Source organism: Microtus ochrogaster, chromosome 6, assembly GCF_000317375.1.
Source record: "Microtus ochrogaster isolate Prairie Vole_2 chromosome 6, MicOch1.0, whole genome shotgun sequence".
In the NCBI taxonomy this organism is placed as follows: domain Eukaryota; kingdom Metazoa; phylum Chordata; class Mammalia; order Rodentia; family Cricetidae; genus Microtus; species Microtus ochrogaster.
Window position 1 is genome coordinate 168,781 of NC_022013.1, and position 20,890 is coordinate 189,670.

The window sequence follows — 20,890 nt, forward strand, 5'->3', positions numbered from 1 at the left end:
TTCTTTAACATGGTACAAAGGACAAAGTGTTAATGCTTTAACACTTTTAAGGCATCAAGTCATTAGCATTCTGTTATTTATGCAGTAAAGCCACTCTAGACCAAGTGTCCTAAAGGAAGCCATTCCCCAGATAACCCCATATTACAAAAAAAACAAAAGTACATTTGCATATCCTGACTGTCTGTCGGGATGGAATGGATCTACTTGTATGAGCCATCAAAAACAAAACAAAACAAACAAACAAACAAAAAAACCAAATCATCACATCCTGAGTCAGAATGTGTAGCTACACTTGTCAGCCATTTTGAACAACCTCCAAACCCTCTGACCATCAGATAAGGTAAAAATAGTCTCACATTTTTGGTCCTCCACTATTAAAGTTGAAAATTAAGATTAATCATCAGGAGCTGGGGAGATTGCTCAATTGGTTAAGTGTCTCTTGCACAAATTGAGGTCCTGGACCTGAGTTCATGTCTTCAGCACCATTGTAGAAGCCAAGTGTGGAGGCAGTGTGGAAGCAAACAAGAAAACCGCTAGAGCTTGCTGGCCAGCCAGTTTGTCCAGTTCATTGAGAGATCCTGACTCAAAATGTAAGATGGAAAGTATAGAGCACCTGACATTCACTGTTGGCATTCATAGGTGCGTGCACATGCAGTACATGCACAGAGGTACTCATCATACTTATGAATAGGGTATCCTAATTGAGAAAATACTGTCATTTGTGTGTGTGTCCATGATGTATGTGGGCAGGTATGCCACTATGCACTAGTGTAGTTCAGAGGACAACCTTTTAGTCTTTGTTCTCTCTGTCCACCTTTATGTGGGCTCTAGGTATCAAACTGGGACATCTTTCCAGCTCTATTCTGTCGTTCTTAAAATAACCAGAGGACTTTAGCCAAATGCAGTTGCATGTGCCTATTATGCCAGCATTTGGGAGACTGAGGTAGGACGGTAAGTTCTAGGGTAGCCTGGGCAACATTCTGATATCCTGTCTCAAAACAATGAAAAATCATGAACACATCAAAGAAAAACAGACCTTGACGGCTACTTGCCAAAGGTTATTGTTTCACTTCATTTCTGTTATTGCTCAGTAAAGTTCCTTTAAAGGGAGCCTCATTCTTGTGTTTGTTCATTCATTCTTAAGTTTTGTATTTTCATACCACATGTCTGACACCAAGGTAGACAACGATGTTCATTCCTACCTCTTTAAAAAACATTTAGGGTTTTAAACTGTTTTCCATTAAGTATAATCAAAGGGTAATCTTTTTCTCTTTTTCTTTCTTCCTCCTACCCCTCTTTTTCTCCCTGCCCCCCCCCCCCCGTTTGTTTTAAGATATCAAGTCACATAGTCTAAGCGAGGCTTAAATTCACTGTGGCCCAGTCTGCCCGTTAATTCCTGACCCTTCCTCTGCCTCTAAGTGGCACCATGCCTAGCTTAAATGGTAATGTTCTAAGAAATCAGGAGACGCTACATTTTTCCCATTTTTAAACTCTTTTAAAACAAGAAAATTACCTTCTCTCTAATCAGTATGCTCTTTAGCAGTGCGCCACTATTCTGATTTCATTAGAAGAAAGTTTACAAAAAGCTTTCGCAATTGTGATTAAAATAATAAGGATTTGGCCTGGAAAGAAGACACTTGCTGCTTTTCCAGAGACCTGAGGTTCTGTTCCCAGTACCCAAATGGTTGCTCACAACAGGATATTTGTAACTCTTTCTAGCCTCTGTAAGTACCAGGGATGCACATGGTACATACATGCATATAGGCAAAACATACATACATACACATAACTTTTTAATTAAATAATGTCTTTAGTACAGTCTCTGTTCTGCATCTTATATGCATTCTCATGCTTATCCTTATCAGTAAGTCTGAGTAATCAACCCAGACTACTGCATTCTACCATGTCTCTGCTTGCTCTGAGAAATAATCTCAGGAGCATTCCTGAATAACACCAAGGCTCAGTTAGACTTCAAGAAAAACCTATGGTTTTGTATGTACTAGGCAAGCACTCTACCACCTCCAAACCAATACAAATATTTATTAAAAGACTACTTATTCTTTGTACTGAATGAACATGTTCTTTACCATATGTACTACATAGTTTATTGACTGTAAAGAGGAAAGTATACATGGAATTCATTTTATTTTAATCCACCAAAGTCTCTATAAACCATGTCTTCAAATGTTTTCTTAGAAGTTATTCTATATAAGAATACTGACTTTTTTTTTTAACTTTTAAGACCAGGTACCTGACAAAAGACTTACTACAGTTGAAATAACTTGTACAGAAAATACATAAGTAATAGGAACACTAGAAAGTAATCTTATCCTGTTTATATTAAGTATCAGTAAGAAATAATGGCTCTGTTTTAAGAAGAGTGCTTGGGCTGGAGAGAGGACACAGCTGCTAAAGTCTAGCTCACAACCGAAAAGCTAAGAATAGTGGTTAATTGTCTATCTTAAGATGATCACAATAAAAAAATAGCCTAAACTATACAGTGAGACCTGTCTTAAAATAATAGTGTGGCTATTTCCATATTTTGATAGTAACTATTATGGGGTAAAAGAGAATGGTTTTTGTTAACACATGGTTATTTTGGTACCTGAAGAGAAAAACTCCTTAAAAGCCTGAATAAGTCAGTATCTGATGGGACTGTACCAAGCAGATTAGGGGGAAGTATCCTTAGCTTCACTTGGTTTGAGTTCTTTTTTTTTTTTTAAAGATTTATTTAGTTAGTATGTCTACAGTGTTCTGCCTGCATATATGCTTGCACACCAAAAGAAGGCATATTTCATTATACTCATTATAGATGGTTGTGAGCCACCTTGTGGTTGCTGGGAATTGAACTCTGGACCTCTGGAAGAGCAGCCAGTGCTCTTAACCTCTGAGCCATCTCTTCAGCACCTGGTTTAGTTTTTAAGAGCAAAAATAAATAAATAAATTGCTTTTAGTTTTTAAAGGCACTTGTGACATGTACAGAAAAGCAGCTTTGGAGGTCTTCAACAAACAAACATTGTTTACAGAAGCAGCAAGATAGCAGTTAGTCAAACAGTTGACCTTAATGTAGGGTCACATTGTATAGGAGTTTAGGGCTGTTCCAGAGACCAGTTTTATCCAAGATAGTTTTAGCACTTAAAGTCTTTTTGGAACATTTTCATGAGATAGCATAACTATAGTTCATACTACAATTGACCTGTTTTCAGGGTACATAAATTTTTATCTGATGTGTATGATTTTTTCCCACACATAGTATCAATTAAACTAGGTAGTTAGAATAGTTTATTTCTAGTAAACCGTTTGATGAGACTCCGACATTGTACTTCTGAATTACTTGCAATGCTTTCCTTCAAAGGGAATTGAGGGAACAGAAGCCATTCTAAAGTAGGAGGATGTGTTGGTCCAGGTCATCTTGGTTACATTTGAAGTTCAAGTCTATTATAGGGTAATCCTATATTGGGGGTGGTGGAGAAAGTAAAACACATCAGGGCATACCTGAGAGTGGTTGAATAGGCAACAGATTTCTTAACTGATAAAACAAATGCAAAGTATAGTATTTGTCTGATCAAGTCCAAAAGAAACTGGCTAGCTGTGGTACCTATTAGTGACCAAAGCTTGTGCTAACCTTCAGTACTACTTTGATTTCTTCTGTGGACTATTCCACTTGCCTCTGGCTGATATCTATAAGAAAAACCTTACCCTCAACCGTAGCTCAGTTTATACAATATTATCTTTATAATCTTGCTATTATCAATTACTAAAAACACAGCTACACAGTTTCTCAAATTTCTCCCTTCCTTGTCATGCAAGATAGAGTTTCTTCTTCAACAATAAAGATTGTTTTTTAACACCTTCCCAAAATTGCAATTTCAATACAACTTTAGTCTTTTAAGCCTATTTATCGGTTTGCTTTTATTGAATTTTATAAACATTAAATAAGTTTAACAACTTTGAAAACTTAGAATTCACTTTCCAAAACAATACATTATTATTTAAAATTATTTCTAGAATTCGTCATTCTCAGTTGATCTTGGGTCATATACAAATAATGGTGATGGCATTTATAAGCATGGAGATAAAGAAATACTTGAGTATAGTTTTTTACGTTGAGTAATTTTTATATATTCACCGTTATAATGGAGAACTCTTGTCTTCATTTAAGATGTGGAATAATTATGTGACTGTGATGAGTTTTCTTGGGAACTTGTTTAAATATCTAAGATAGATCTTTGGATTTTAACCATAGTCTATGGCTGAAAGGATTAAGTGGTAACATTAAATTGGTGATTGCATTTGGCTTGTTGATTTATTGACTTTCTTTTTCCATCTCTCTTAAGAAAACATTGTTTTCATTTTGATTGGAATTGTCAGCCTGGCATTGGTTGTTTTCACTCTTATTTTTATCTTTGGCTAAGTACTGAATTCATTCTATTCTTCCACATAATTACTCTTAATCCTTACTGTTGTACAGAAGTGCAGTGCAAATTAGTAACCTGCAAGGTGTGGTCTGTCTTAGTAAAAATGTTTCAAATGTTACAGTTCATTTTGTTAATTGAATGGAAAAAGAAAAAGGAAAGGACATGGCTGCTTCTAGGTATGATGGAGGAGAAAGCCAATGGAAATGTAGGAGAGCACAGTCAGAGGCAGGGACGTCTGCGAGAGTTCAGAGTGGGCATGACCTGAGTGAGCTGGACCATGTGGGAGAGGGGGGAGGGAGAGGAAGAGGCAAGAGGGGAACCAGGTGCAGCAGATTATGTAGGGAAGGGAACAGTTAGGGACTGGGGGAAGTTGGGAGAACCTGGCAGCCAGGTCTGCTTTGATATGTTAAGTAGGCACCTCAGCCATTTGTCCTGGGTTTGAACCTAACAATAAAATTACTGGTTATAAATAAGAATGACTCCCTTCATGAAATAAGTTGGATTTCCTCTAAATTGAATGATACTGGATTGGCAAATAGTCTGTGCTAGCACACAGTATAAACATGAAGATTACTTGGATCTTCCTCAGTTCATCTCCAAACTCTAGTAACTGGTGTCTCTGCCAGTGTGTTATCAGTTTAAAACTAAGAGTTCATTAAGAATGTTCTATAGTATGTACCCATTTGTTGACCTAGTTTCTGTTTGTTCTTTGTTATAAACAAGATAAACTATATAAATTGGGGCTTGCCCTTCAGCTTTCTAAATTCTAATTCACTCAGTATTTCTCACTACTAGTAAGAGACTTAAAAAGAGTTGCTATATTTTTACTGTCAAAATAAGGTTCTACTAAAAGTGAAACATGTGCTCCAAATAAATAAAATCCACTTTACAAAATGATTGTAAATCAAACTGTAAGAATTGCTATTCAAAGCCAAGTCAAACTGGCAGCAGAATAAAAATAAATAAATGAGGGACGTCTACTTTTATAAGCAGAAATAATTTTCTCTGCTCTATTGTGTGTGCTGGTGTATATAGCAGATTTTCTAGTATATTTTATACAGTATGTATCTTCTATTTGAGATGGAAAGAAATAAATAATTTTATGTAATAATGTCTCTTTGGCACTTTACTTACATTATTAGTATATTTGTTTCCTCTTGCTGCATATCAGAACTTTAGAGACTCACGGTGACTCCCCATTAGGAGTTTACAGTAGATTATATCCGGGTTTTCTGCTTAAAGTTTTACAGAGCCAAAGTCAAGAGCTACCCTGATCTTCTTTGGAAGGGTTTGGGAAGAATAGGCATCAAGGTACATTACTTTTTCAGCAGACCTCAGTTCCAAAGTTGGTATAAGGTTTATGTTTCCTGGGTAGCCTTTTTATCTTCAAAGCAACAGTGCATTTAAATCTTTTAAATCTCTCAGACTTGACAGTTTTATCTCAACCAAAGAAAACTCAGCTTTTAAGAGGCTCACTGATGGGTTAGAGCTACTTCAGTTGTGACTTGGCGATCAACTACTTCTGTAAAATCCCTTCACAGCAGAGCCCAGCTCTGCGTATCCTTTAATTATCAAAAGGATGGGAAATCATTCTTGGGAAATGTCTTTGGATTTCTATCTCCCACATCTGTATATTTGTCACATACATGTATAGGTGGAATGTGAGGTTACTATACTGAGATTCAGAAGCACTTAGGTTGAGTTTAACTAATTTGTAACTGTTTCTGGACTGTGAGACCTTAAGAGCAGGCAGGAACTGTGTCTTTCTTATTTCCATGTGACTAACTAAAAGTCCACTCTTCACTCTCTGTTAGTCACATGGAAATAAAGGAAAGAGGAGACCAAGTTGAAATTAATACATGGATGCTAGATTCCTCTTAGGGCACTACTCCCCTGTGCAAACATATTCAGACTGCTTTTCCTGCATAAACAGTAGCTCTTTTTTCTTTTCTCTGTCTCTTCATTCTTGGTTTTCTGTTTCTTAGGTTTTATTGTTAACTTGATGGTCTAGAGTCAAAATTTTAGGAATATGGTGTTTTAAAAGGCCTTAAGATCCAAAATAGAGGTTTTAACATTTTCATACTCTGCCTGTATTTCTATTGGCCTCACGAGTCAGTCTTTTGGGATGTTCGTATACAAAATGTCTTTCTCCATTTTTTAAAATGTAAATCTTACTATCCTGAGGATTAGCTTGAAGATGTATTGTGTTTGATGCCTAATTGGCTCCCTACTACTATTGAGAATAGATGTTTGCTCCCTGCCCTATGGGGAGCCAGATGTGAAATGATGGATAGGAAGGAGGCAGAAGGAAGGAGGTTAAAATTTGTCTGGTTTTGAGTTACATTATAGGTTCTGAGTTACACTATAAGCTTTATAGGCTAAAGCACAGACTACGGCTAGTTGCTTCTGTGAGCTCTCTGATGGTGTGACTAATGATCTGACTATTTTGCTAACTACCTTTATTGAAGTCGGCCTTCTTTCTTTCCATCCGGCCTCATTGCCTTACCCAAAACCCAGTGAATAGCTTTCATTACTAAAACTGGTGGTGTGTCTTTCATGTTTACTGAAAAGGCTCAGCAGTTGACAGATGAAAGCAATATAAACTCTGACTCTGGACTGTTCAAACAGTTTTGTTAGTGAGGTTGAACCTTTCTGATTTCAACTAATAGAAGTTGCTGAATGGTTTGGTCTGTCCACTTACTGCAACAATAATAAAATACTGAAGAAACGTACTTTATTTTGCTATGAAAAAGTCACCTTCAAAGTTCCGTATAATGTTCATTTAATACAAAAATTTGCTGATTTAAAGAAAATGCCAGTCCACAGAGGGGTTTAGTAACTTCTCCCAGTGTTTGTCTGGAGGAATCAATACTTTTTCCCTGAATCATCTTTGATTTCCTCGTTTATCAAATTCTGAGGTTTAGGTGTATGAATTAAGAAGCAATTTTTCTGTTTGAGTGTGAAATTTAATAAAATCTTTCTTATTGTATATTTAGCGGCCCCTGCAGTCATTTGGACAGACAGGAAAAAGGTCTAAGGTATAGTAACTAACTATTTGGTGTGCTGGCATGCGAAGGCCTTCCTTCATGCTTGATGAATTGTTTTCATACAGCACTACATTCAGTTCAGTTTTTTTTTTTCATCTTTTGTTTGGGGCAGAAAGCTTCTTTTGTTTTATTTGGGTTTTTTTGTCTTGCCTAGTCGCTTTTGTGCATTGCTTTTAATTATCCTTGGTGGGGTTTTTGTTGTTGTTCTTTTTTTTTTAACTATAGAGGAAAAAGTGCTTTCTTACCATTTGTTGGATTTGAAATTGGAATTATTCTCATTCTTGCTATTGCTATAATTTTTAAGACCAGTTGTTTATATTCACTTTCAGGGGTTTTAGTGCTATTTAATGATATATCTAACTTACACATTTCATCTACTTTTCATTCATGGCGGAAACTAAAAAGAAATTTAGACACTCTAAGGGGCTTTTGAATATGCCCTAATTCATGAAATGTAGTGTTAATTTTAAATACTTCTCTTTAGTCAAGCTCAAAGTTAAAGCTAGTTCGGAGCCTTGCAGTATGTGAAGAATCTCCACCACCCCCTGCAGCAGAGATTTCACAGGAGACCCAGGTAAACAACAATAAAGCAAAACAAAAATTATCTGGAGCCATTCTTTGATATAGGTCAATAAAAGTTGAGTGTGAATATATTCTTTCATTTCTAGTAAATGAAACTGATTTGATAATACTTGTTAATGAGAATCCAGATGAGTTAGGAAAATTCTTTAGTTCAGTGTGAGGCTTACAGTAGACATTCTTCTTTTGGGAAACCCTTTGAGATTATATGATTATCTAGGAATGTGACTTTTAAGAAAGCTAGAGGGTGGTGGTGGCGCACGTCTTTAATCCTAGCACTTGGGAGGCAGAGGCAGGCGGATCTGTGTGAGAACGAGGCCAGCCTGGTCTACAAGAGCAAGTTCCAGGACAGCCAGGACTACATAGAAAGATTCTATCTTGAAATAAAGGAGGAGAAAGTTATAAGTTATTATTCAAAAGTATTCAGTAGTAAATTACTTTCAGTGGTTATAATTATGATATAATTCCCCTTTCAATTTTGGGCTTGGGTGGGGAATTTGTTGTGTTATTGTTGCTTCTTTGGGAACTACCCTGACTTCTGCTTACTAATTTGGTTAGCTTGAGTACACAGTAAAGCCAGTGTCCACTATGTATGGGTCTTTAGTAGTTGTCTAATACTTTTCTGTTTGTTCTTATAAAACATAAGGTAGTGAGATTTAAGCAAACTACTGAGTTTGAAACCTATACTCTTTTTAATATTTTGATTTTTTTTAATATTAATCGTAACTGCAGATGGGCTTTGAATAATGATAATCAATGTGATAACAGGGCTACTAGAGAATGGCTTCTATTTCATAAGAGGGTTTTAAGCAACTTAAAATTAAGTTTCTAAAGAAGCAAGACAACTGGTACTTATTTAAGAAACCAGGTAAATTTTTTTTAAAAGAGAAGGTCATGACATACTGTACATCTTTTTTAAAATATGAAATGCCGTGCAGGAGGAGTGGGATACACCTTTAATTCAAGCACCCTGGAGGCAGAAGCAGGCGGATCTTTTTGAGTAGGCTGCCCTGGTCTATATAGCAAGTTCCAGGCTACCCTGGGATAAACAGTGAGTCCTGTCTCCAATTAAAAAAAAAAAACAACAACAAAACAACAACAAAAAATAACACTTTTGCCTTTAAAAAAAAATGCTTTTGAAGCAAATGTCAGTTGTACAATTGTTGATTCAAGCAAACCTTTTCTGCTTTCCCATGGCTTAAGCAATGGTCCTGAAGAAATAATGTAGATGCCTAATAAGCTGGTTTGACATGCTTATACTGTGTCTTACGTTTACAAATTATTATTATTATTATTTTGGATTTTCGAGACAGGGCTTCTCTGTAGCATTTTGGTTCCTATCCTGGAACTAGCTCTTGTAGACCAGGCTGGTCTCGAACTCACAGAGATCCGCCTGCCTCTGCCTCCCGAGTGCTGGGATTAAAGGCATGCGCCACCACCGTCCGGCACGTTTACAAATTATTATATTTTATTTCTAAATAATTTGTAGGTGATAATAAACTTTAAAAAAATTTTTGGTAGTTCAGATATTCAGAATTCATTTGATTTTTTTTTGCATTGGAGGTATATAAAATATGCATATGTATGTATTTGATTAAATGTATTTAGCAATATTTTTCTAGCAAAGTCAGAAATAACGTCAAACTGCTTCACTGAGTGTAATTGCCTTTAAAATACTTTTAAGCTTAATCCTCTGGGCCTTTGTTTTACATAATGTAGTTGTTTGATATGAAGCATTACATGGCTGATTGTTAGTAAAGCTTGTGAGTTATGGCATAGTCTGGAAAGAAAAAAAACAATAAAATTGTTCTTTGAAATAGCAGTTTTTAAAAGTTCTCTTATGGACTGGAAAAATAGCTCAGCAGTTAAGAGCACTGGCTGCTTTTCCAGGGAGGGGACCCATATTTGATTCCCAGTACCTACATGCAGCACATCTGTAACTCCAGTTCCAAGGGATCTGATACCTCTTCTGGTTTCCATGGCACCAGGCATGTATGTGGTACAGAGATGCACATCTAAAACACTCATACACTTAAAAATAAGTTAAACAAAGAAAAAAAAATTTGTTTTTGTTTTTCGAGACAGGGTTTCTCTGTGGTTTTGGAGCCTATCCTGGAACTAGCTCTTGTAGACCAGGCTGATCTCTAACTCACAGAGATCCGCCTGTCTCTGCCTTCCGAGTGCTGGGATTAAAGGTGTGCGCCACCACCGCCCAGCAACAAAAATATTAAAGGAATTTCTTTTTGCTGTTTTTTGTTTGGCTTGGTTTTGCTTTTTGCTTTTTTTTTTTTTTTTTTTTTTCCAAGACAGGGTTTCCCTGTAGCTTTTGGAGCATGCCTTGGCACTCACTTTGAAGATCAGTATGTGCTGGTCTCAGACTCAAGAGATCCACCTACCTCTGCCTCCCAAGTGCTGGGATTAAAGTTGTGTGCCACCACTGCTCAGGGTGGAATTTTTTTTTAAGATTTATTTATTTATTATGTACACAGTGTTCAGCCTCCATGTATGCCTGCAGGCCAGAAGAGGGAACCAGTCTCATTACAGATGGTTGTGAACCACCATATGGCTGCTGGGAATTAAACTCAGGACTTCCGAAAGAGCAGTCAGTGCTCTTAACCTCTGAGCCATCTCTCCAGCCCCCAGAAATTTCTTTTATAAGTTAGAAATGTATACCTTCTGAGAAAAACCATTGTAATCTTGGTTTTTAATTTTCCATTTATTTAAGTTATGTGAAAAATGTTGGGGGCAGTGGGGATTGTCTTATACTACAGAAGCCTACATAGTGTAAATTCTTTTGAAAAATATTTACTAGGATATGTGTCAGCTATTAGTATGTATATTGGTCATAGATGGTGTATTTTCAAAAGAGTTACACCATCTGTATAAGATGTTATCAGAATTCAGTTATTCCACTTATTATGTTGTTTCTCAGTTTCTCTTAAACATAATCATTTTTGGGCTGGAGAGATGGCTCAGTGGTTAAGAGCATTGCCTGCTCTTCCAAAGGTCCTGAGTTCAATTCCCGGCAGCCACGTGGTGGCTCACAACCATCTGTAGTGAGGTCTGGTGCCCTCTTCTGGCCTGCAGACATACACACAGACAGAATATTGTATACATAATAAATAAATAAATAAATATTTAAAGAAAAAAAACAATCATTTTTGTTTGGATAATAATGTCTTTTGCCTCTCTGAATAAAAGATACTTTTTTTAAAGTAGAAACCTTTTATTCATGCCTTAAATTGACTAAAATGCGCCTGAAAAGGAACTAGAAAATAAGTGTTCTGCTCTCTGTTCTCATCCTTGATATAGTTTTCAACAATTTTCCCCATGTTGTAGTAATTTTTGGTGATTTAATATGGCATAAAACTCGTAAAAAAAAAAGTTGAGAAACAATTACGAGAGATGTCACTTATGTGATGAGAGTTTGTAATAGAGAAATGACCTTAATCACAGATGTTATAAATGTCATAGTAAAGAATAAGGTGATTGCAGTTTCCTGTGTACATGTTCCCATTATTTATAGTTAGAAGAGTTTACATTGCAACTCAGCATTCCAAAAGGGTTTTCTTTATTCATGCACTGAAAACAGGGTCAGCTGATGACAAGACACCAGCCTTCTCTACTAGAATTGCAAAATATAGTTTAACTTGATTAAGTAATTTAATATCTATAAACAGATATCTATGATTCAGAGAAAATAATTTAGAAGTGAAATCTGCTAGTCACTAGAAGCACATTTTAGTGAGGGTTTAAGAATTCAGTGTGGAGTCTTTTTCCTCTACATACATTTTACTGGACTATCCACCTGAGTAGTAAGAAGCTTCAAAGAAAAGCACTCCTTAATGTTCCCTTACAATATAATTCTATAACCATTTATAAATATCTGAAAACTATGGTAAGAATAGAAACAGAAAAAGGCTTAAAAAATAAATCAAAGTCACAGTATATACAACATCCTGTGTTTGGAAAGCAAGTTCTCATCATCCTGGTAGGAACTTGCAGTGGGTAGTGTTTGCTGTGTGTTCTGAGTGTGATTGTGCCACTGAGCAGATCCCAGGCCCTGAAATTGGAATACAGATGGAATGGAAGAAAAAACAAAAGAGAAGAAAACATTAGCAAATTATCTTACTTAATATATGTATAATTCTGTACACATAACAAATTCTACTAACAGTTGTTTTGAAAATAATTTTATGTGTGGTGGAAGGAAGTTTAAAAGAAATTCTCTGGCAGTAAGTTTGAGAATCCTGATGTTTGTATACTCTGTATTGCTGACCACTTCTTAACCAGAAAGGTTAAGTAATGTACAACAGTATAATTTAGTCTAAGAATGGGCCACACTTTTATCTTTTGTTGATATGGCCTGGAGTTTCTTGTAATTTTGCCTGAATAAACATAGCTCAACGTAATCTTTGCCTTTCAGGGTAAGTTAATTTCCTAGTAATCTATGCTGGCTCTAAAATTGCTTTAATGACATTATTTTCAACATAAGTATTCTCCATTTTGATTTGAGATGGTATTACTACTTTATAGTTCTTACATATCAGGAAGAAACAATGTTATCTGATATCTTTCTAAAACAGCTGTGTGATAATTAAAGGAGGCACAGTGATACATAAACCCCAAGTGAGAAAACAGGTACCACAATTTTGAAAACTTTTCTGCTTACATTTTTCTCTTTCAAGAGAAAGAATGGAGTGTGCTTATATGGGATACTCAAAAAACTAAGCCTGGGCTAGGGATGTAGCTCAGTTTGTAGAGTGCTTGTAGCATTCACAAAACCCTCGATTCCATCCCTAGCACCATATGAATTAGATATAGTTCGCACACTTGTAATCCCAGCACTTGGGAGGTGGAGACAAAAAAATGAGACTTTCAGGGTCATTCTCATCTGTATAGCAAACCCGAAGTGAACCTAACATACATTAGATACCATCTCAAAAAGAAGCTGAATTTTGTTAATTATTTTCCTGATACCAACATACTTCTGTTGTCATGGTTGATAATTGTGAGCATCTCCACTGGAACAATAATAGGTCAAGAAGACCTGAGTTCCGACCTCTAGGGTGTTTGTAAATAAATGTACTAAAACTGTAGTGGTAAACATTTCTTTTCTCCAAAACAATTATAAAGGTCTGCTTTAATTGATACCTTCAGATGAACATATTAGGTGTAGTTTTGGTATTGTGCACCACCATACCTTACTAAACAAACTGTTTTAACCTTTCTTCTCAAGACATTTTTTAAGTGTCTTTTTTTTGTTTGTTTGTTTTGAGGGGTTTCATAGTGTTGACCAAGCTGGCCTCGAATTCACAGTATTCATACATTTGCCTGTCTCTGCCTGTGAGTGCTGATATTAAAGGCCTGTGCCACCTTTTTCTTCTCCTTTTTGTCCTTCATACAGTTTTGAGTTAACTTGGGAAATACCAATAATTATTTTGAATTAGTTTTTATAATTTCATGGAGTAACTAATTTTTTTCTTCCAACAGGAAAAAATTCAAATCCAGTTAACACAATCATTTGAAAAAGAGGAAAAGCCCTCAAAAGATGAAACAGATAAGGAAAAAGCCAGTGATAAGTTGCCCAGAAAAATGTTATCAAGAGGTTAGTAATTTATTTTTTTTTTAGTTTTTAAATAAAAGTTTAGTTTCATTATTAATAATTCTTTGCCCCTGGAATAACGTGTCACATAAATATATTGAAAATGCCATAACTGACTGGAGAGATGATGTCATATTTAGTCATCTGGTTTATCGTGGTTATGTATATTATTAAGATTCTCCAGGCAAAAATTATAACATAAATCTCAGTTACTAAAGAATATAGTCATCAAAGTCAGTTCAAGTCTCACTCATATTCAAATGCCAGAATCATAGTTTGTGTTATATTGTTCATTACAAGAAATCGGTATTATATTAAGAATATTGTTGAAAACCCCAGAATATTTGTCTTCATAAAAAGTTTTGAGGATTTTCATTATTGAATACAAGAGTTCAACAAAAATGTTAAGCTTATAAATTCTGTCATGTTGACCATTATTACCAGGACATTCCATTTATGAGGATAAATACACATGAGTATTTGTAAAATATTTTTAAAGCAAACCTTTGGCACTGAATTTCAAGAATCTTGAATAAATAATGTTAGAACTAAAAATTTTTCCAAAGTACTGTTTCTGCTCATATACATTCAGATGAATTGAACTCTTTAAATTTGCTACACTAGAAATAATCATCAAAATCATTCTTTTTTTTCACCTAAGAAAACATGTTTGAACATGAGAATATGATGAGTACATGAGGATCATTAAGGAAATCAGGATAAGTTTAGTCTGACATTAAATTTAAGAATGTGTATGTACATGCAGTTAGATTAACCCATGTCATGAAAAATGCATTCAAGTTGAAAAATAGTAAGCATCTGCCTTCTTCATAAATTTCCTTTTCTTTGTCTTTTTTTTTCTCTTTTTCTTGGGGCATCTCATTTTATTTAAGATAGATAAAATATACAAAAGGGGAAGGGATTTGTGTTCAAACAACTTTATACTGGATTTTTGTGTTGTTGTTTTTTAGATTCCAGTCAAGAATATACTGATTCAACTGGCATAGATCTACATGAATTTTTAGTGAATACATTAAAAAACAATCCCAGGTAAAAATTAAACTTATAAGATTTACATTGTTTCTAGTACCATAATCTTGCTATATATGTTTTCATTATTGAATTTGAGTTTTAAGGTAAGATTATAGCTATATGCAATATAACAAAAACATTTTAGTTTCTTAGGACTAAGATGTTGGTCTACTAAATGCAGATATATAAATATCTTTGCATTATGCATGTTATAATAATATGCAGATCATTCCTATTCTTTAGGAATTTCTAGAAGTACAGGTCACCAATATATTTAGACTCTGAATTGGGATTAAGAGAGAGATTTATTCATGTGTGTCTTTCCATAATATCCTCCATCCACGTAAGAACTCTATAGCTTATTATGTGTAAATCTTGTTCTTTCTTGCTTAGTTTATAAACTTCCAATCAAAAGCCTTTTACATTGTTCATTTGAGTCAATACTTAAATTGTGAAATCTATTTTTGCCTAACGTAGAAGGTGATTGATTACTTTTAAATTTCTGGCAGGGACCTTTAAAGACCCACAAAAAGGCTATATATACACAGTGCACTTCAGCAGCACTTTCATGGGGAAAATGTACCGAGGCTGAGAACCTTTCCTCCAGTTATTAGCTTCACAATGTGGTAGTCACATAACCGTGGAATAAAGATGAGACAGTGTCAGTAGGAAGGAGCAGCTGGGAGGTGATGTGAGTAGTGTTTTTAGTGTCTCTGGGACTTTGTTCAATTGTGCTCCAGCATGATTGTTGACTATTGCTCTCATTCAAATTTGCTATGTCTACTACTCACTTAATTTTCAGTTTTGTACTTAGCCTCTGAAGGAGATCCACCACAACCAAAAATGGTCTCCTTTGCTATGAATTTGAAAGAAAACAAGGAAGGCTATAAAGGAAAGATTGAATGGAGGAAAGGAAATGAGGAAATGATGTAATTATATTACTATCAAAAAAATAATTTTTTAAAGAATGGTCTTATGGGACTGTGCAGGGGGGTTCACACCTTTAATCCCAGTATGAGGTAGAGACAGGCGATCTCTGAGTTCAAGGCTAACCTGGTCTACAAGAGCTAGTTCCAGGCCAGCCAGAACTTTTATAGAGAGAAACTCTGTCTTGAAAAACCAAACGAGAGAGAGAGAGAGAGAGAGAGAGAGAGAGAGGGAGGGAGGGAGGGAAAGAAAGAAAGAAAGAAAGAAAGAAAGAAAGAAAGAAAGAAAGAAAGAAAGAAAGAAAGAAAGGTCTTATTTCAATGATGAGACCTGAAGAACTATAGGTCTGAAGTGACCAAGAAATTTTGTGAAGGAGGTTGTTTGGGCTGCTATAAAAAACAAAGGGAGGGGTTAGGGAATGGCTCAGCTTTTAAGAGCACTTGCTCCTCTTCCAGAGGACCCAAGTTCAGTTCCCAGTACCCACGCTCATCAGGCAGCTCACAACTGCCTATAATGTAACGCTAGCTTCTAGGGATCTGACATCCTCTTCTGACCTCCATGGGCACCCACATTTATGGTATATACACAATCATAAACACATACATATATAAAAATAAAAATCTTAAGCAGGGCATTGTCATTAACATACACTTGTTTGTTTGGTTTTGTTCTTCTATACTTAGGATTTTTCCTTGCAGTCCTGGCCATCTGAAACTCAACTATAGAGTAGACTGACCTTGAACTCAAAGATCCAACTACCTCTGCTCCCTAGATGCTGAAATTAAAGGCGTGTGTTACCTCTGCCTGTTTGACACTTTAAGACTGAAGAAGGAGGATTACTGAAAGTTACAGGGCTACAAAATAAAATCCTGTCTCAAAATATAAAATGAAACACAAACAAACAGCAAAGGACCCAACCTGTGGTTATTTTGTGTGCTGTTGTTGTTTGTTTGCTTGTTTTTATGTCCCAGTAGATTATGAAAGCCACTAGGACATCGGGGATGTTTAAAGAGACCTCTGAACATAATAGTGATCAATGAAAACTGTCCTCCTTGAAATGCCAGTTATGTGAATTACTGAAGAATTACTTAGTATGGCATGCTAACTTGAGTAATTGCCATATTTTAAACAGAATAATACCATATAATGAGATTGGTTTTCTTTTTTTAAGAACTTTGGGGGGGGTGCATTTAGAGAGATTTTTCTGTCACAAAATATCATAAAGAAAGAAAGTGGCTAGAAATCAGCAAATAGAGAGGTACTACCAGGCTTGCTAGTACAGTTCTGGAGGTCTCAGCTACCCTGGAGACTGAGACCCGTAGACCATAAGTTCAAAGCTAGCTGGGAAGCCTTAAAATCTCAATATAAAGAAAAAAGGGGCTGGGAGTATAACTTAGTTTTAGAATACTTGACTAATATTTATAAGGCCCAAGTTTCAATCCCTAGTATGAGGTTAGAGACAGGGAAGCAAGTTTGAAAGATACTAAGGAAATAATCATGTTAGCAATTGATTATTTGAATATGGAATGCTACTGAGAATAGCAGGTAGGTTTCTGACAGAGCTAATAGCCAGTCTCACGATTGAGTTACGAGGCAGGCAAGAATAGGACAGGATGGACAATTTAAAGGCTCCAGTTATCAAGGCCATGAGTCAACATTGAGTTACAGATTGTAAAGTCCTCAGTAAAGATAAAGCTTAATGGGGGTGAGTTTACCAAGGGGTAGTTAAACAGATGATAAGGACAGAATTTTCTTAAAATGCTAACTTTAAAGGGTAGACATGAAGGGAAGGACTTGATCTCAAAAACTGACAGAAGAATCCTGAGGGTATTTGGTTTAGGTGTCAGCCAGAGTGTTATAGAAATAATCTGCCTTCCCAGTGAGAAATCACTCTGAGACGAATAAAGGAAACCTCTTTACTGAAAAAGCTGTCTGGCTGTGGCTAATGCCCAAAGAAGTTGGCCTTGAATAGAAGTTTTTGCTAACTTATATACGGCTAGACTTATGCATTTACATATACTGTCATCCTTACATCTCTTAGGTCTCGACCCCAGGTTACACTTTAAACAGCTTAAACCGAGACAGGAGACTCCATGTCTGGCCACTAGATTTACACAGCACAGACAATGCCAGAATTATGTTTTAAGTATACCGGTGTTGTTCTTTTAAAATAGTTATTACCTGGGGTCAACTTACCCATCTGGCAGAAATTTGCTTTTCTCAAGAAGAGAAATGGGGCCTTTATGGCAGAACAGGACTTAACAGTGGCATCCTTGTGTTGCCCCCTTGAGCTTCCTATTAGATCAGTAGTACTCAACCTTTCTGATGTTGCAGCCTTTTAATACAGATCTTCATGTTGTGGTGACAACTATTTTCGTTGCTACTTAATAAATGTAATTTTGCTACCATTATCATTCATAATGTAAATATCTGATATGTGGTATCTGATATGTGACATCTGTGAAGGAGTCATTCTACCCCAAAGGGGTCACAACCCACAGGTTGAAAGCCATTGTTAGAAGTATGCATGCTCTTTGAGGACTGGAGCATCTACATCCTGCCATTGTAAATTTTGCTTATCTAACAGACTACTTACCTTTGGGATGTTTGGAGGGATGGCTAGCTAAATTTTACTTTGTGTGAGTTAATGTCTCCTAAGTAAATCTATTGGTACATCCTTTATTATGTTAATTATATTATTTTTAGTTTCTTCTACATCAAGAGAACAGTTTCACAGAAGATAAAACAACAAAGAGCCAAATAGATGAAACCAAAGTATCCCGTTGGAATAGATGTACCCAAAGTATCCCATTGGAATGGGAAATTAGAAAGCTACTGACTACTTCAGCATGTTTTTCTTGAGGAACTGAGTGGTTCCAGGAATAAATGAGAAAATAGGAGATTCTTAGCTAGTCTGAGTAAGATCCAAATGGGTAAAACTTTCCTCTTAGTCTTTATCAAGTACAACCAAACAAAACCCAGTAAGCGACATCCTCTGTTCTGTGATTCTGTTTCTGTTTACAAATATAATAACTTTTTAATTATCTTCTTGTTCTTTTTAATGTGTGACTTAATGCTTTTAGTATATCCACAGGTATTTGTTGCTATAAAAGAAAGTTTTGAGAGCTTTTTGTTGACATCTTTTTATAAAAACAACCTTTAGCTGTCAATGTGCTTTCTGGTCCTATGTTTTTTCCTCCTCTGGACCATCATTTTAATCATCTTACCAAGTACATGGGTCTGTAGCACAATTAATGAAAACCCAGAGACAAATATTGGGGTTCAACCTGAAGCCCAGAAAGGCAAAGCAGTCAGCCATTAGCTCTTACTTTTACCTCAGTCCCAAAATGGTGATCCTGCCTCCAGGAATCCTCAGAATGGAACCTGTTTTATATTCCTCTCTAGTGCTGGGATTGAAGACATTCACCACTATAGTTTGCCAGCTTCTATGGCAAACTAATGTGGCTACTGGGATTAAAGGTGTCTGCCACCACTGCCTGGTCTGTATCGCTGATCAGTGCAACTGTTTTACTTTCTGATCTTCATGGCACGCTTTATTTATTAACATACAAATGAAATACCACTACAGTGGTCTTCATTTAGTACTTTGTCCATTGCTCACCCATTGCAGCTTTATCAGTGTGTTATTTCTTCTGTGTATGTAGTTCTATTTAAGCTAACAAATGGGTAAATAATTCATTTAATGCCTGGTATATAAGTTATTACTAATGTCATTGTGTTGTAGGGATTTAATTTTTTGCTAAATCACTGAACTCTCAAGCAGATGATTATTACTTGATACACAATTAAGTACAGATGATTTTTATTAAAGGTTTCAGGATTTGGTATATCCTAGAGAATTCTACTAGATGCCAAATATATTTGTCCAATTATTACATTTATTAATACATTTGTTTATTCATTTTGAATGCATGTATGTGGGTGGGTGTGCCTTCCATTGTGACTATGTATAGGTCACAGGACAACTTTTCCAAGTATGTGCTCTGCCTCCACCACAGGGATCCAACCAGGTCATTCGACTTGTCAGCAAGCTCTTTTACCTACTGAGCTATTTCACTAGCACTATACTTTTAGTTTTTATAGATTTTTATTTTTAGCAGTTATGGAGATTGAACGGTGGGCCTCATGCGTACTAAGCTGACTTATAGCCCCAACCTTTTGATTTTGTTCCTTTATATCGTTAAATCTCTGTTTTAATTCTCAGATTATTAAACTTAATTTGAAATGGTAAATAATGAAATATTTAGAATTTCTGTTTGCAAGAAATATTTTCTATGTGTTTGACAGAGTCACATATACTGACATAATCTTACACCTTGTTAGTTTTATAGTTTAAGTTTAATTTTTTTATTTTATTTCATGTGCATTGGTGTTTTGCCTGCATTTATTTCTACATGAAGGTGTCAGACCTCCTGGAACTGGAGTTACAATTGTGAGCTGCCATGTGGGTGCTGCGAATTGAACCTGGGTCCTGTGGAAGAGCTGTCTGTCTGTCTGTCTTTCTCTATTTATTTATTTATTTATTTTGGGGTTTTTCAAGGCAGAGTTTGTCTGTAACTTGCAAGCCTGTCCTGGAACTTGCTCCATAGACCAGGCTGGCCTCGAACTCACAGAGATCCATCTGTGCTGTGATTAAAGGTATGCGCCACCACTGCCTGGCCAGGCAGCCAGTGTTCTTAACTACTGAACCAGCCCCCAATATTTGAATTTAATAGGTAGAAAAGTAGCTATATTCTGTAAAATAATGGAGGAAGAAGCAAGACCATGGATTAATCGTGGTAATTTTTTTAATTAATATTTTTTAAATAATTTAGGCTTGCTCATATTTAGCTATGTGTTTTTGTAAAATACACCTAAAAATTACTTTGATTGGAGTAATGTTACATCACTGTTACAAGCCCCTCCGCACTGCATCAAGCCTGGGCATAGTATCCCATCACAGGGAATAGGTTCCAAAAAGCCAGCTCATGTAACAGGGATAAATCCTGGTCCCTCTTCCAGGGGCCCTTCAAACAGACTAAGCTACACAACTGTCAACACATGCAGAAGGCCTACTTTGGCCCCATGCAGGCTCCCCAGCTGTCAGTCCACAGTCCATGAACTCCCAGCTCTGGTCAGCTGTCTCTGTGTTTCCCTATCTTGATCTTGACCCCCTCCTCCCAATTCATATTATTCCTCCTCCTTCTCTTCAACTGGACTTCAGCAGCCGGGACCAGTGCTTTTTGTTTTTTTTTTTTTTTTCTTTTTTCCAAAAAAAAAAA

General features: G+C 36.0%; 1 protein-coding gene across 5 annotated transcripts in view; it reads left to right on the plus strand.

Annotated features, from left to right (window-relative positions):
* The window catches only part of R3hdm1 (R3H domain containing 1), a 131,645-nt gene that overhangs the window by 40,150 nt on the left and 70,605 nt on the right, over window positions 1-20,890 (plus strand). For 3 of the 5 annotated variants that reach the window (XM_026779658.1, XM_026779660.1, XM_013346656.2), the window contains exons 4-7: window positions 7,415-7,456; window positions 7,950-8,039; window positions 13,538-13,652; window positions 14,621-14,699. In XM_026779658.1, coding sequence (XP_026635459.1) covers window positions 7,415-7,456; window positions 7,950-8,039; window positions 13,538-13,652; window positions 14,621-14,699 — 326 coding nt within the window. The remainder of the gene's footprint in view (window positions 1-7,414; window positions 7,457-7,949; window positions 8,040-13,537; window positions 13,653-14,620; window positions 14,700-20,890) is intronic. The other 2 variants (XM_026779659.1, XM_026779661.1) reach the window with 2 other exon arrangements.